At 41.7% G+C, this 16,215-nt stretch overlaps 1 protein-coding gene across 1 annotated transcript in view; it reads right to left on the bottom strand.

Annotated features, from left to right (window-relative positions):
• The window catches only part of SH3RF1 (SH3 domain containing ring finger 1), a 187,610-nt gene extending 171,615 nt beyond the window's left edge, over positions 1-15,995 (bottom strand). The window contains exons 1-2 of the mRNA XM_041766082.1: positions 15,706-15,995; positions 13,835-14,322 (exon numbers count right to left, since the gene is read on the bottom strand). Of these exons, the coding sequence (XP_041622016.1) occupies positions 13,835-14,227 (393 nt within the window). The 5' untranslated portion in view covers positions 14,228-14,322; positions 15,706-15,995. The remainder of the gene's footprint in view (positions 1-13,834; positions 14,323-15,705) is intronic.
• Positions 15,996-16,215: the final 220 nt, after the last annotated feature.

Here is a 16,215-nt window from a genome sequence, read left to right as displayed (position 1 = left end):
GCTGACTTAAATAATGGAGAACTGAATATGATTAAATGCACCAAAAATATACATGTGGTTAGGCACTCTCTCCGATGAAGATGTAATTGTGTTCAAACGGACTTTGGGATTCTGGAATGCAAAGAATCTATCAATCCCATCAAGATGTACTTACTGAACACTGAGTTTTCAACAGTAAAGAACAGAAAAGAGATATAAAACACAAGAGTTCCTGCTCTCAGGTTATTTACAACTTGGTTCAGAGACAAAACTAAAACATAATTAACTAAAGAACGACCAAAAACCTAATGGGGGCAGAGGATACTCAAAATATATATGATAAACAGGTTATATATGTGTTTAAGATCAAGCATCCATATAATTACAAATACCTATTAAAGAGATAGCATTTTGGATTGACATTTTTCTGTTCCCATCAATAGCTGCAAATTGCTGATGCTGCCATAAGGATTACAGAAACAACAGGAGGCAGTTTAATTAGAAAGGTAGTAAAAACTAACCACTCAAGTAAGAGGTAGGGGAAAAACAAATTTTATATAAAAGAAACTCTGAGGGTCTAAGCAAAGTATGAATCAGCAACAGTGAGTTATTTTTAAAGATACATAAGCATCAGGAAGTACAAACGAGCAGCCAGCTCAGGAGGATCATGTGCTAGCAGCCTTCCACAGCACGATGGTCTAGTTGGGACTTCAGTACCATGCTAAGAGCTATTCTGGACCTGAACCCAAGCAAGATGAGAAGTTGGCCAGCATCCAAAGGAAAACTACTAAAATGATTAAAATGTCAGGAAATGAGTCCTAAGAGGACCTGTAAAGGAAATGCAGTTATTTAGGCCAGATAAAAGATGGCTGAGTGAGGAGGTCAGCGGCACAACGGCCTGCAAGGTTACAAGGAGAACGTACAAGGGAGCACTTCTTTTCCATTAAGGATGAGACTAGAGGAATGTGATTAAATTGCAAGGACAGGGATTTGTATTTGATACAAAAGAAGGAACTTCCTGGCGATGAAGCTTGCAAGTCACAGGAATAAGTTACCAACCAGCTTTTGAAATGCCCCTTTCAAGAGGCTTTTTAAAATACAGTAGATGACCATATTCATAAAATATTCACTCAGTGTCCTTTTTTACCCTTCAAACTCAGGAAGTGAATATTTTAACTATAAATAGAAGCTCCATTTAACAAAAAAAAAAAAAAAAAATACCAACTTGCTTCAAGTTGAAGCACAGCAAGGCTCTTTACCGTTGCAGCATTTTAAAAATTCACCAGAAAGTTATCAGTTATGTAAATGCATTTATTTAGCCAAAGATAGCTCTAATCACATAAAAATAGCAATCAGTTGCTCTAGACAGGAGATATAAAAATAATGAAAACATGGAACATAATCTTGATGCTCTATGGACGCGAGGGGTAGGAAAGGGTAGGAATGGTAAACAAAAATCAGCCACAAAGGAATAAAACACGTAGCATTTAAGAACCTGTGTGAAGGCATAAAAATCCTTCCTGACACTAACTTTTAAAACTTAGTGCACTGAACAAAAATTGCACTACAAAAGCACATCTAGTTTCCTTTACAGAAGTTTTAGAGATCTAAGTCTTTTTAGTACTAAGTCTTTAAATACAAAGATCAGTATTTAAATTATTTGAACTATTATCTTCCCCACAGCAAGAATGAAGGCAGGAAGGAAAGCAGGCAGGCAATGAAAACAGTCACAGATGGTCTAATACAATGAATTCTGCTGGCTGTGTCTTATAGGATGAGAGAACAGGAAGAGGTATGAGAGATAATGTTGCTCACCATCTCCTTTCACAGATGAGGCCCGAAGAACCAGTGTCACACCAGAGTTAGTGTTAGAAGCAGGACTTAAACCAGATATTTAGCATCATGTGCAGGCACTAATTGATGGACAGCTTGTGCACCTAAAGTCTGTCTGTTAAAGAGAACAAAATCTTCTGCGGCATTAACATTGGAAATGTGGATTAATTAAATAACCAGACTACACACACCCACATGCACGTGCACACACATGCATACACACACAGATAATTTTACAATGTAACTGATATAAGGTGCTAAAAGTTCTAATTTCTGGAAAGAGAAAAGATAGAACTAACATTTACTGAACGTCTAACCAGGTCCTAGGCACTTAACATTCTTTATCTCATAAAATCCTCACAACCCTGGAAAGTAGATCTTCATCATTTTACAAATAAATATATTAGGGTAATGAAGTAACATGCCCAAGAGCCACATGGATAACAAAGAATAGAGGAAGGTCTGCCTAAAGCTAAATCCCCTGCCTTTCCAACACTATGTAACATTTTTTCTCCAGCAAAAACCACAGAGCCCACAGAAAGAAGCATTCACAGGAAAAAATCAATTCTCTTGCATTTAGCCTGAAAATGTTTGAAAGAGCTTCTGTATTCTTTGGCATCTTCCCCATACTTGATGAAACTTTCTTCTATTTCCTGGGCTCACTCACACTGCTCTCAGCTAGGATGACCATATGGCCTTGTTTGTCCCAGACAGACCCAGCTTACCCCGTTGACTCTGCAAAATTATCAAAAGCATCCCTTTACACTCCAAAGTGCAGAGAATAAATTACATGGTCACTCCACTAACCACCCTCTGCACTCCCTTCATCCAGGCTTCTTTGACCCCAAAAGAAACTCTGTTACTTCCATCTCTCCCTTTCAGCATAAAGAATTCTGTCCATCGGAGCAAGTATTCTCAAGTCAGTAAGAATGGGAAAAGCAACATATTTCAATGATTTCATACCCCTTCTAAAGAGCAGAACATTTTAATATATGGACAATCTCTAATTGTCAGATTTTCCAGCGGTGTGACTACTACACGAAGGTAATATTCAGGCATGATCGAGGTAGACCATTCCACGGAAAAAAGGCCCATCAAGCAAACCAGCCCTCCTTGGAGCCTGATCCCAAGTCAGGCTCCCTACACTGTCCTTGCTTCTCTATTCTACCTCACATCTAGACTCCCAAATTATCCAACAGTTCCTCTGAAGGTTCCTGTGGCAGACAGAAGTGTGGGCTTCTTGGGGGATATTAGAGTCTGGTGTCCATGGGTGACTCTGAGAGCCACCTTTCACCTCATCGCACCAAGATGATATGCAGACACCAACCTCAGTTTGTTCATCATGTTCAATGTCAAAGCTTAATTATTTCAAAAAAATCAGGGAAGCAGAGGAACTTGGGATATCAAATAGGCCCTCATTTTACAAAAGGAAACCATGGCCTATAAAAGAGAAATCACCAGCATAAAGTCAGCCACACAGCCAGTAGTAAAAACCATCATTCTTATCACCGTGTAGGTGATTGCCAACTTCTGCACAGCATACATTTTCATATTCCTATACTGACACTCAATACTTTTTTGATATAGGAGTGGAACTTTCTTGAAATATATAAACATTTTGAGCTGTCACATGATGGTGCCTTTCAATGAACACTCTAGACAGCTGCATCACTGTCTTTGTACAGCAAAGATCAGGTTTTTAATATCATCTAATGTTCTGGACTTGTTTTATAAAAATGAACAGAAGAGAGGAAAATGAAAGTGTTAATTCCAGCACATAGTATCATGTACTATGAAATAAATACTGAATGAAAATAATTAGGCCCACCAAAAATGCCAAAAATATTTAGCCTACAGACTTAAGCTCTTCAGCGGTGTTCAACTGTGGAGGAAAAAAGTAAAAACATGAAATACCAGAAATAGTTCATTGAAAGTGTGCTTAAAACACAAGCTTATCAGGGGAAAAACTGAGATTTGCTAACTACATGTCACTTTGAATAGGCTGAACAAATAAAAATTTGAAATTTAATTTTTTATATATAATATTTAATCTGTGTTAAAGAACTTTTAAAATTATTTAAAAACTGAATAGTTATGTAATTAGGAGTGTACACATGCTTTTAGCTCTACAGGAATTGTATCTCCTTAAAACAAATCAATGTTCAACTTTTAAACATTAGTGCTCAACCATACTTCCAAGAATATTATACAGATGCCAGAGCTGTCAGTATCCCGCACTGATATTTTTACTCTACTGCTATTGTTTTACTGGGGGAAGGGGTGGCATCCCTTACACATAAATAAAAACTAGATATGGGGCACCTTGTAATAAACCTCAATTTTACTTCTGTAGAATTCTTCATTGCTTAGGACTACTCACTATATCTTAAAATAATGAAAATCCACTCTTGTTTAGTCATTGCAACATTAGAAACAATAAACATACACTGTTTCAAAGGATTTTTTTAAAAAAGGATTTTTTTCTTGCAAAAATAAGGAATTTTTTATTTTCTTGGGCTAACAGAAAAATGTTCAAACTTGCCAGTCCTTGCCTCTCTGTACTATATTTAATATAACTTAAAAATTCATTTGCACATCTTCCTACTGCTCCCTTTTATCCATGCTTCACAACTCAAATAGTCTACTACTTAACTGCTACTGTCAACCATTTGAAGTGGCACCTCCATTCCTTTCCCTGCTACCCCGGAAGAGCCCATTCACACATTTATCTTTAACATGGCTGTGTTTACAGTTACCCATATGTCACTATTCATGAAACAACTGCTACCATCCTCTTGACTAAGCACTGGCAGGCATATACACTGCAAAGGATTGCAGGAACAGAAGAAGGGGGATTGGGGCTCAGAATTTTTCTTTTTAAGGTTACTACTTTCAAGGTCTCAGAAATTAAAAAAAAATTTTTTTTTTAAATAAAGAGGTAGAGGGATAGACACATTCTTTCTGATAAAAGCTTTGTGCGGGTGAGAGGTCTAAATTCCACAATGAGGGAGCCTTACTAGCAAAACTGTTTCCAAGTGTAGTATTTCTATCACAAGTACACCTCACTATTCTATGTTACTATGTAAAAGAGGCTTGCCTGACTTGACATCTGATTTGATATCCAAGTTCCTCACTATACTATGTTGCTATACATAATATTTCTATCTCAAGTATTGTCACTATACTGTACTACGTATACTATGTTGCTCTACTATTGTGAATCCTCATAAAGAATCCTGCTAGAAAGCGAATTACAAAGTCATCTGTCTTGAGCTTAAAATAAAAAAGGCTTTTCAAGTACTGTCTCAGGTTTGCTTAAACCATATCAATGCAATGGACTGGAGACGTATGGATTCATAAACAGAGTGAGCACCTGATGGTGGTGGGGAAAAGCAAGCATTCTTCCCAGTAGAGGAGGTGAGTTAAGGAATGGAGGTGTGCAAAGAAGAGCCAGGGACTCCTGGAATGGTGAAGTGGAGGTAGGACTGCCCCTATCTTTTTTGTATCTATTTTTAATCTTTTAAATCTTTTTAATCTTTCTTTTCCCCAGCCCAGAGACTGACTAATCATGACGGAAAAAGGAGCAATTTGTGAATGCAACCTGGAAAAACAATTCAAGGAAGGAAATGGAACGACACAGGAATCCTGCTCTCCTCTTTGTTCCACCATTTCTTTCATATCCCTCCTCTCAGTTACTTGGAAAACGCAGACCATGGTTGCATGACAGGACAATGCAAGGTGGCTAGAAGACAGAAAAGTGAACAAACTACAGAGGTTCCACACCAGCGGAGGCTGGAGCTAGGAGCCGGAGGCTGAAGCCAGAGAACTCACAGCAGAGGTAGGACTTTTCAGAGAACAGGAAGAAGGGCAAGGGCTTGTGACTAAACCAAAACTAGACTATCTCATTATCCTCCCTTTCTCTGTCCAGCTAGCAACAATAGAATAATCTCCCCTTCCCTTCCTCTCTTTCAGTCTTGTCCAGGAGAAATAAGGGTCAAGGGAATAGTAATCAAGTGGGGGAAATGGGGGGAGAACCCTCAGGGGTAGCCGAAGAGAATGAACATACATCAGGTTGTTTCCTGCAGGTAAGGGACCAAAATAACTGAGCTAATGTCCTCATTTTGTGTAGCTCTACATTCATTTTGTGAAATTTTATACTTCTTCTCAATTATTTGTTTCTTGTCACCCAAGTAGAAGTGATATTATATTCCCTATGAGGACTGATAATTTGTATAGTAATGATACTAACAATAATACATCCATTTATGTTGACTTTATAATTTTCTAAATGTTTGCACATCAATTCTTGCATTTATCCACTAGGCAACCTATTAAAAGGAAGAAAGGGGGTATGTACAAATAAATTGTTGAGGGAACGCACAGCTAAGGATCCTTACAAGGTGATTAGAATTCACGTCATGGGGGATCCCTTGGTGGCTCAGTGGTTTAGCGCCTGCCTTCGGCCCAGGGCATAATCCTGGAGGCCAGGGATGGAGTCCCACATCGGGCTCCCTGCATGGAGCCTGCTTCTCCCTCTGCCTGTGTCTCTGTCTCTCTCTCTCTCTCTCTCTCTCTCTCTCTCTGTGTGTGTGTGTGTGTGTGTCTCTCTCATGAATGAATAAATAATATCTTAAAAAAAAAATAGAATTCACGTCACGCAATCATTCATCCCTGCATTCATTCAATCTGTTATGGGCTGAATTGTGTCCCCTAAAATAACATATTCAAATTCTAACCCCCAATACCTTACTTAGAAATAGTCTAGCTGATGTAATCAAGTTAAGATGAGGTTATATTAGTGTGGGGGAGGTCCTAATCCAACGACTGGTGTCCTCATAAGAAGAAGGAAATTTCGACAGACACACAGGAAAGGAATGTGAAGACAGAGGCAGAGGTTGGAGTGATGCGTCTACAAGCCAAGGACTGCCAGAACCACCAGAAGCTAGGATGAGGCGAGGAAGGATTCTCCCCTGAAAGTGTGAGAAAGAGCATGGCTCCACCAATACCTTGATTTCAGACTCTGGCCTCCAGAACTGTGAAAAAATAAACTTCTGTTGTTCTAAGTCACCCTGTTCACAGTTCTCTGCTATAGCCGCCCCAGAAAACTAACAAACATTCATTCAACAAACCTCTTTTTGAATGCATACTATGTGCCAGATACCACAAAGGGTTCTGAAAAGTGCAAGATAAACCAAACTCAGCAATTCTTGTCCTCCCATCCCCTGCATGGAGCTTAGGGACCTAAGGTTCTGCACTTCTGTGCTGAGGATACAAAACCCAGAAAAGCCAAACAGCTGGTTGATGGCAGCATTAGAAACTGAGGCCACAACCTCTTCTTCGAAACCACACTCCTTCCATGTGCCAAGCTAAACAAAATCTGGTTTCTTGGTCTACTGTCACTGTAAAGGAGCTTCAATGTCCCTTTAAACAACAACAACAATGCATACACCGACAGTAATGACACAAGTACCTCCACTTAAAAGCTGTCCCTGTTACAAGCAGCATGAGGACCCTGGAAGAATGTCTGTCACTTAAGTAGAGTGTGGGAAAGGAGGGAAAGAAGCTCTTGGGACCAGACGCTCTGGGGTGAAAGCCCATCTCCACCACGTTCTAGCTAGGAGACCCAGAACAAGTTATTCAGCCTCTTTCTGCCATCCTCTCCACATTCATAAAATGAGAATGATAGTACAGAACACCCTCTTAGACATCAGTGAGAGCAGATATGGAAAGCCTTTTTTCTAAAAAGAAAAAAGAAAAAAACCTCAAATTGCAGAAGAACATATATAATGTGATCTTATTTCTATAAATGGGGGGGGGGGACACACAAAAAACCTCTTCACAGTAGTCACTCCTAGAGGTTAAGAATGGAGAGATTAAAAGCCTTGATTTTTCTCCATTACATCCTTTTCTACCATTAAGTTTCTTACTATGAGTGTGTATTCCTTAATTTTTTTAAATAGGGAGAAAATTCCAGGTCATTTAAAAAGAATGAAGCATGGTAAATGAGTTGTTCATTTAAAATAGGTACACTTCTCTGTGTATGATACCTCAGTAAAGAGGTGTGTTTTTAATGAGACAGATATATGTGCTCAAACATGAAAAGGTTTCCCAGATATATTAAATGAACTATCAAATCATCAGATACAGAGTGTGAAATTCCATTTACGTAAATATATATATATACATATACATACATACAAACATATATGAAGAGATGTGGAATGCTATGCACACTTCATAATATTATACATCTATATTGTTGAATTCTTTTACCACCAGAATATTTTTAGGAACTCATTTTGAAATTCACATTCTTTTTAACTTTTTAAATAATAATAGTACTTAACCCCAGAGGGTTGTTGCAAGATTTACATGATAATGGTCACATGATACTTTGTGTAATAAAGAAAAGAGTCGTTAAGCATTTCTTTTTTTAATTACTCATCAGTATGCACCCAGACTCCTCTCCATCCCTGCCTTCTGTCCCAGTCCCAAATCTGAGGCTTGAGCCCTAGCCATTGAGGATGACACGGGAATAGAAGTCAAGTCAAGGACAAGATGAACATAAGGACTAAAGCAGGGGTCAGGAATGAAATGATCAATAAAAGTCAATAATTTCTCCAACAAACATTGTTTGGCAAAAACAAACACAATTTTCTATTTTAACTCAGCCATTCAGAAACAGCCAAACGTCTCCATCATCCAAACCACTAAAGACATCTATCTATTCCTGCATCAGTGTTGGACTGAGTCTTCCACTGAAGGGAAGCACACCCTGCCCTGTCCAGTCCACCCTAATCCACACTCACTCCATTCTTGGACCACACACTTAATCCAGGGGCCACAATACACAAACCTCACCACAGAGACTTTTTCCATTTCTTATCCCATAGCTTGATGCTTCACTATACACTGCCTTATTTGTTGTTTCTTTTATTTACTTCCCCATAATGTACACTCTCTTTCAACAAAAACATGCATGAATGCCACCTCTGTTCTACGATGTATCATAGCATAGAAGTGAGCCAGAAAAAAATTCTCCACAGGTACCTGTTAATGGAGGTTACAGATGGCCAATGGGGCAATTCATAGCACTAGTTTCCCACATCCTACCTGGAGCCTCATTGTAGACTCAACTTTCTCCCCTATCTTCCCTCTGCCCCTCTCACTTCTCTCTCTCACTAAAAAAATAATATATATATATATATAAAATATATATATGACTGGCTGATATAGATGATATATATATATATATATATATATATATATCAGATATATCACTCATATTGTAGATTAGGGCCCACCCATATGACCTCATTTGACCTTAATCACCTCTTTAAAGTTGCTATTCCCCAAACACAGTCACATTCTGAGGTACTAGGGGATACAACTTCATCTTATGAATCTGGGGAATAAGGTAGAGGAGGACACAATTCAGCCTCTAATAGTCAGCAATAGGGAAAGGGAGAGAAAGGAGCTGTGAGTGTAGCTATGGAGAAATGAATGCATATTCTACATTTGCAGAAGGAAATTTCACCCAAATCTAGAATTCCCTACCTTCCTTCTCTCTCAGTCCTCTGACACGAAATTGCCATTTCCATTCGGAGCCCTGATGATCTCAGTCCTAATGACTCATAACTGTAAGCCCAAATGCAGAGCACTTACTAGCTATATTGCTCATCTGGCCCTTAACCTCCTGTGGCCTGTGGTGGCTCTGGATGCCTTGTGCATTACTGCACTTGAGGCCTCATCTCAGGTCACTATCCCTGTCCCTTGCTTAGTCCACATTCCCCTTACATTGGTTCTTCCCAGAATCCATACCCTGTCCCACAACAGATCAAAGCCACTGGAATACTCTTCCCCCTGCTCCTTCACCTGCCCAGTCTTCTCTCAACTAATAAAAATCATTTTATCCTTAAGATCTCAGCTCAAATGCCTCTTCATCAAGGAAGCTTCGGAAGCTTCCTTTGACCACCTCCCACACACACATTTACCTTCACACTAAACACAGGTCTTTCTCCTATCCTCTCCCCTAGCTTTCCGTCATAACACTTACCAAGTTTAATTACGTACTTGCATTGCTGTGTTATTAATGTGTGTCTCTCCCCCAAGGTTGACACATACTCCTAAGTTCGTAAGTGGAATTTGTATCTCATTTATTCATCATTATCTACTGAACAGCTACAGCAGTGCCTGGCACCCAGTACGTGCTCAATACACATTTGTTAGATAAATGAAAGAATAAACGAAGTGTGAATTAGCATAAATCAGTGGTTATGCGGATCTATTTTTGCTGAATAAACTCACTTTGAGATAGAGGCAGTGTGAAACCATTAATAATTCCTAGACAGACAGATAGGTGCACAGGTATGAATAGATCTTGAACGAATGGAACCCCTCATAGAAAACAGAAATTTAACCATTCTACTATGTCATAATTCTGTAGAAATTACTTAAACATGTCTCCCATATGGAATTTTGCATATATATATTTTTTTAATTTTATTTATTCATGAGAGACACAGAGATAGAGAGGCAAAGACATAGGCAGAGGGAAAAGCGAGCTCCCCATGGGGAACCCGATGTGGGACTTGATCCCAGGACCCCGGGGATCACTCCCTGAGCCAAAGGCAGACTCTAAATCACTGAGCCACTCAGGTGCCCTTATATATTTTTTTATATATTATCTATCTTCTGTGGGCATTTTTAATCCATTTAAGCAAATATCTGCAATGCCCCTCACCCTGTGGCTCATTCCACTGCTCAACTTTGGCCTAAAACCAACAGGAATTCTTTACATGAGGTAGAGACCTGAAGGATTCCCACAGTGACTCCAATCCAACACTTTTTCATTTTCTCCTTCATATTAGGCAGGAAACACTAAAATTCTGGGAAGAAGATCTGTGTCACACATTGGAAATGTTTGTGTCTGCTGATAACACTCAATCTACCTCGGCTAAATGCATGAGGAAGCCACATGGTCACAATCTAATAGAACATAGAACATAACTAATACACTGAAGCAACATTCCACATGTTATCACTTTCAGCTTTGCGCAACATGTGGAAACAGGCTCATGTACCACTTAGTTGTGTCAGAAAATCTAAGAGAGAAGAATGCATGTTTGGGATTTATTATGGTCACTCACCTCAGGAAAGTGTCCAAAGGAGTGCATTACAACCTCCACATGCCTGAATGCTACAGATTTCTTTTTTAAAAGGAGGATTGTCTGAGATATATTTATCTTTCAGGTACTTGGACTATTTGTACAGCTCTGGTTGTTTTGTTTTTGTTTTTATTTGTTTGTTTTTTGTTTTTTTAAAGATTTCATTTATTTATTCATGAGAGACACACAAAGAGAGAGAGGCAGAGACATAGGCAGAGGGAGAAGCAGGTTCCATGTAGGGAGCACAATGTGGGACTCGATTCTGGGGCTCTAGGATCATGCCCTGAGCCAAAGGCAGATGAGATGTTCAACCACTGAGCCACCCCGGCATCCTACTCTGGTTGTTTTGAATACTTGAAAGCAAAAGGTACCAGTAACTATCAATGAGAAATTATTTTAGAATAGAAAAAATAAAACTGCTCTTTTTATAAGTATTTCAGCATTTGTATGAACTCAAATTACTGTGTAATTTTGTTTTGTCCTCTACCATCTGTGCCTCCCCATCCCCTAAAGTAACAGACATCATCTTCTGTTTTATTTACCTCAACTATTTTATCCAAGTTATAAGGCTCAAGTTCATCAGCCTCTTGGTCAATAATTTTTCTCACGCTAAAGAAAAAACATGATGCAAATTAGGAATTCATATAAGACAGAAAAATAACAGTAACATCATCAAAATCCCAAAATAATTTACCCAAGATAAATGGAGCTCAATTTTGAGAGTTTAGCAGTTGAGATAAATGAACATTACAGCATTACATAGTCAATTTCTATGTAAGAAAGAAAACAAATTCAAAGGACATTAAGTTGAATGCTTAATTAAGCCCTTTTCTTAACTTCCTTTTTATTTTATTTTTTTTTAAGATTTTATTTATTCATGAGAGACACAGAAAGAGAGGCAAGAGACATAGGCAGAGGGGAGAAGCAGACTCCCTGCAGGAAGCCTATGCAGAACTCAATCCCAGGACCCCGGGATCATGAACTCGATCCCAGGACCCCGGGATCAAGACCTGAGCCAAAGCAGACACTCAACCACTGAGCCACCCAGGCGCCCCCCTTTAAATTCCTTTTTATCAGTAATCAAACATTCAATGCATTCCTCACAACAAGTAAGGCAACGTGTCAACAACTAAGATACTTCATTCATAGCCAGAAGCTACATCATCTCTAGTCTAATTAACAAGGAAACAAAATCTCTCCAGAGAAGCAAAACTACTGTCTCACTAAGCTAAGCAGACCTGGGTCAGATGTCTCAGAAAGGACCAACTTCATCACTGGTTGTGAGGTTAAAATAATAATGACCATATACACTAATCAATGCACCAGTAAACTCCATAAAATAAAGGAAATCCAGGAAAAGTGCTATAAGACCAACTTCACAACACATGGGCTTCAAATATGCAAAGAATATCTCCCTATCCCAAAGTTTTCATTGTCTTTAAAAAAAAAAATTAAATACAAATCAAAAGAAGCCTGATAGCCTAATAAAGAAATTGTTTCCTAGCAATTAAAATGCTTTCCTACTTTACATCTAGTGATATAAATATTTTGTATTATTTTAAAAGATGAGCTCAAGAAGGAAGGGAATTGGTATACCCTCTAATAGCCATCTGTAAATTTATACTATCTAATGCCATCCCAATGGCTGTTCTCACACTAAATGAAAGAAGTCAGCTTTAGATGTTAACCATGAATATTTGAAAAGAAAATTCTTATCCAAATTAACTGTTCTTTAAAAACCTATTTTGTCAGTCAGGCCAACTATCAAAATCATTTCTTCCAACAAAATGAAATTGTTTTAATTATCTGATGCCCATAACTACTTTTTATTTTTATAAAAATGAGAAAAATGTGTCTTACTGGGATGCCATCACCCACAACATAATATAGACTTATTCAGAATACCTTACCTTCTAGGAAATTTAAAATGTGGTAACTATCCAAATAGCTTCATTTAAAATCATTTCAGCCCAAACCCAAAACCCAAGAAAAATCATTCTGATGCAAACATTTCATTTCACTCCCTGTAAAACCCAACATAAAGCTAGATTCTCCGTGACATAGTCCTAAATGACATTTCGTTGCTACAGCAACGAAACTCTGCTACCTGTGGCCATGATTTGTTAAGAATTCCTCCAACCAGTAAATTCTGTGCTGTGCATTCATAAAACCAAGAGAATGACTAGAATGGCTCAATGCAACATAAAAATTAAGGTCTAATTTCCTACTTGTGATTCACCCACACACATATTTATAACATATATTATGCATATACACATATATATGTAATTATGGTTCTCCCAACTCCATGAAAAAGGGAAAAAAAATCACACCAAATTTCCATTTTAAAATGAGCATCAAAAAACTGCTTTGTTTTATATTTCAGTGAATAACGCCTACCTGTTTCTCAAAATTTATCTTAAAAGGTACTAGGAACTATCTGGAGAGAATTTTTATTTTTTATTTTTTTTTTAAAGATTATTTATCTATTCATGAAAGACACACAGAGGCAGAGACACAGGCAGAGGGAGAAGCAGACTCCCTGCCGGGAAGCCTATGCAGAACTCAATCCCAGGACCCTGGGATCATGAACTGAGCCAAAGGCAGACACCCAACCATGGAGCCACGAAGGTGTCCTGGAGAGAATTTTTAAAAATGAAAATTTTGTTATTTATATCCATTCTCATTCCAAAAGTGGGAAAAAAATAAACGTGAGGTATAATTTCCTATCTGCTCCATTAAGTGTGCCTTCCTTGGCAATGAAGTGATTTAGAAAATATAAAGCTGGAGCATAAAAAAAAAAAATGCAGTTGTCACCACCTTTATTCACCAAACTGCTTCTGCAGGCTACTCACCCTCACCGGGGGACTCCAGGCTTGCACCCGTGGCTGCTGTCCTCCCTGGGAGCTCTGCAAATCTTTTGAGCTACAATTAGCCACAGTGCTGCTCTGAGCCCTTAATGCATTTGTGCAGTTCATCCCACTGCCCCCACAAGGGCCAGGTTTCCAAGGCCTCTGCTTGATGCCATCCAGAAGTCTGACCAGCAGGATGTTACTTGGAAGCTCCTCAACACCCGAGCCAACAAGAGTCCTACACTCAGGACATCTGAGTTCATTTCGGGAACCTACAATCCCCAGCAAACATCGTTTGCAAAACGTATGTTGGCATGGCAAGACCTTTGCAGAAGCATCAAGCCGCTCTAGACAAACAGGACACTCCAGAAGATCCAACAAGGCAGATTCATCCATCTTTATCTAGTTTACTGAGAAAAAAGCTTCAAAAATGTTCATAGTTCCGTGCATCCCTTAAAGTGACTCATGTAACATCCATTTCAGACTTTGCTCTGGAGTGATGGGGGAGGGGGGGAGAGAGAAGACAAAAAAAAAAAAATTAGTACTGTTATTTGGGGAGAAGGTTCACAGAGGAGCCAAGAACCAAAGAGTACACAAAAGTGCTTCCTCTGAATAGTGCAGCTTTGCTTTGGAATGTGGTTCCTGAACTCCAAAGTCAACAATTAAAAACAAAATGTGCTTTTTAAACAATTCAAAATTAATCCCTAAAGGTATCTAGGAGTTCACTGTGCAGAAACAGCTAACAGGTACTATACAGAATTCCTGCAGTAAAACGGGATTTATGAAATGCAATAAAGAACATAATTTCTTCAGCTCTCAAAGTGATACTGGCTGCCTTAATAAAGTCTCCAATACGTATGAGAAGCTGAACAGAAGCAACGGAAAGTTTCCTCTACCTGAAATTACTTTTAAACCCAACAAACCTCCCAATCTTTAGGCCACTTCAGTGTTTAAGAAACCATGCCTCGCGTGATCACTTGTGGTAAATGATCCCAATATTAAATACACATGTTTCTTCGCTGCTCTTAAAAATAGAACTGTTTCATCTTGCCCCAGCAAAACGAGCCGAAGGTTGACCATTGGAGAGGACACCGCTAAAGGTCTGTCTGAGAGCAGCTGAAATAGGAAAGCACCCTTCAGAGCAGGGGTTGACAAACTCCGAAACATATTTCTGAGCAGCTTGTCCTAATCCCATTCAGAAAATCTGGCAAAATCGTCGCCCAAAGAATTCGACAATGGAACGCTGGGCTGAAAAATGGGAGCATCCTATGAAAATGGGGCCATCCAGGGAAAAGCACTGAGGCCAGTGCCCGCGCCGCTCGCCCCTGCCGCCGAAGCAAGTGTCAGCGGGAGCGCCTGGGAGAGGAGGGAAGGAGGTTCTGGCGGAGGCACCGACAGCTGCTCCCGCCGGGTCGGGGAGCCCCGGCCGCGCCCCCGCGCGCCGCCAGCAGGTACAGGTGGCCCAGGCCCGCGGACACACCCCAGGGCCAGGTGCCGGCGACGAGCAGGGGGCCCCGGGCCGAGCGGGAGCGGGAGGGGAGCGGGGTCCCCACCGCGCTCCGGGTCGGGCCGGGCACGAAATGCCCCCGAACGCCTGCTGAAGTTCCCAAGGACTCACACACACCCCAGCCTCGAGCTGCGGACAGAGGGCGGCCCCCGAAGTGCCGCCGCGGAGAGCAGGCGGGAGCCCCGGGGAGTCCGCGGCCCCGGGCCCGGGGCGCTCCCGCCGGGCTCAGAGGCAGCGAGCAGCGAGGCCGCGGCCGCGGGGCCGGGCGGGGGACGGAGGGGAGGGGAGGGGAGGGGAGGGGCGCCCCGACCACCCCTCGGCGGCCGCCGGGGTCCGCCCGCGCCGCGCCCCGCGCCCCGCGCCCTACCTCGCGCCGCGGCTCCTCCTCTTTGTTCGCGGCCCCGCAGCGGCGGCGGAGACCGAGGCACGGGCGGCCCCGCCGCGCCCGCCGCTCGCAGGGTCTCTGACGCGGCGGCGCCCGGAGACTCCTCTCCGCCGCCCCCCTCACGCGCGCACGCCGCCGCCACCTCCCACTTTCCCAGCCGGGAGGGCGGGGGAGGAGGAGGAGGAGGAAGAGGCCGAGCCGCGGCGGGCGCCCGGGGCGGGAGGGGGCGGCCCCGCACCACAGCGCCTCCCCCCGGGGCGGGCGGGGCACCTCCGGGAACTGCGGGGCGGGCGCGCCCTCCTCCCCGCCCAGGTCCCTGCCCCGCCCGCCCCGGGCAGGAGGGGGCGACCCCCCACCACTGCGCCCCGCCCCGGGCAGGAGGGGGCGACCCCCCACCACTGCGCCCCGCCCCGGGCAGGAGGGGGCGACCCCCCACCACTGCGCCCCGCCCCCGGGCAGGAGGGGGCGACCCCGCACCACCGCGCCCCGCCC

This window comes from Vulpes lagopus, chromosome 8 (genome assembly GCF_018345385.1).
Source record: "Vulpes lagopus strain Blue_001 chromosome 8, ASM1834538v1, whole genome shotgun sequence".
Taxonomy (NCBI): Eukaryota; Metazoa; Chordata; class Mammalia; order Carnivora; family Canidae; genus Vulpes; species Vulpes lagopus.
Note: the sequence above shows the minus strand (reverse complement) of the source record. Positions and strands in the feature narration are given on the sequence as shown.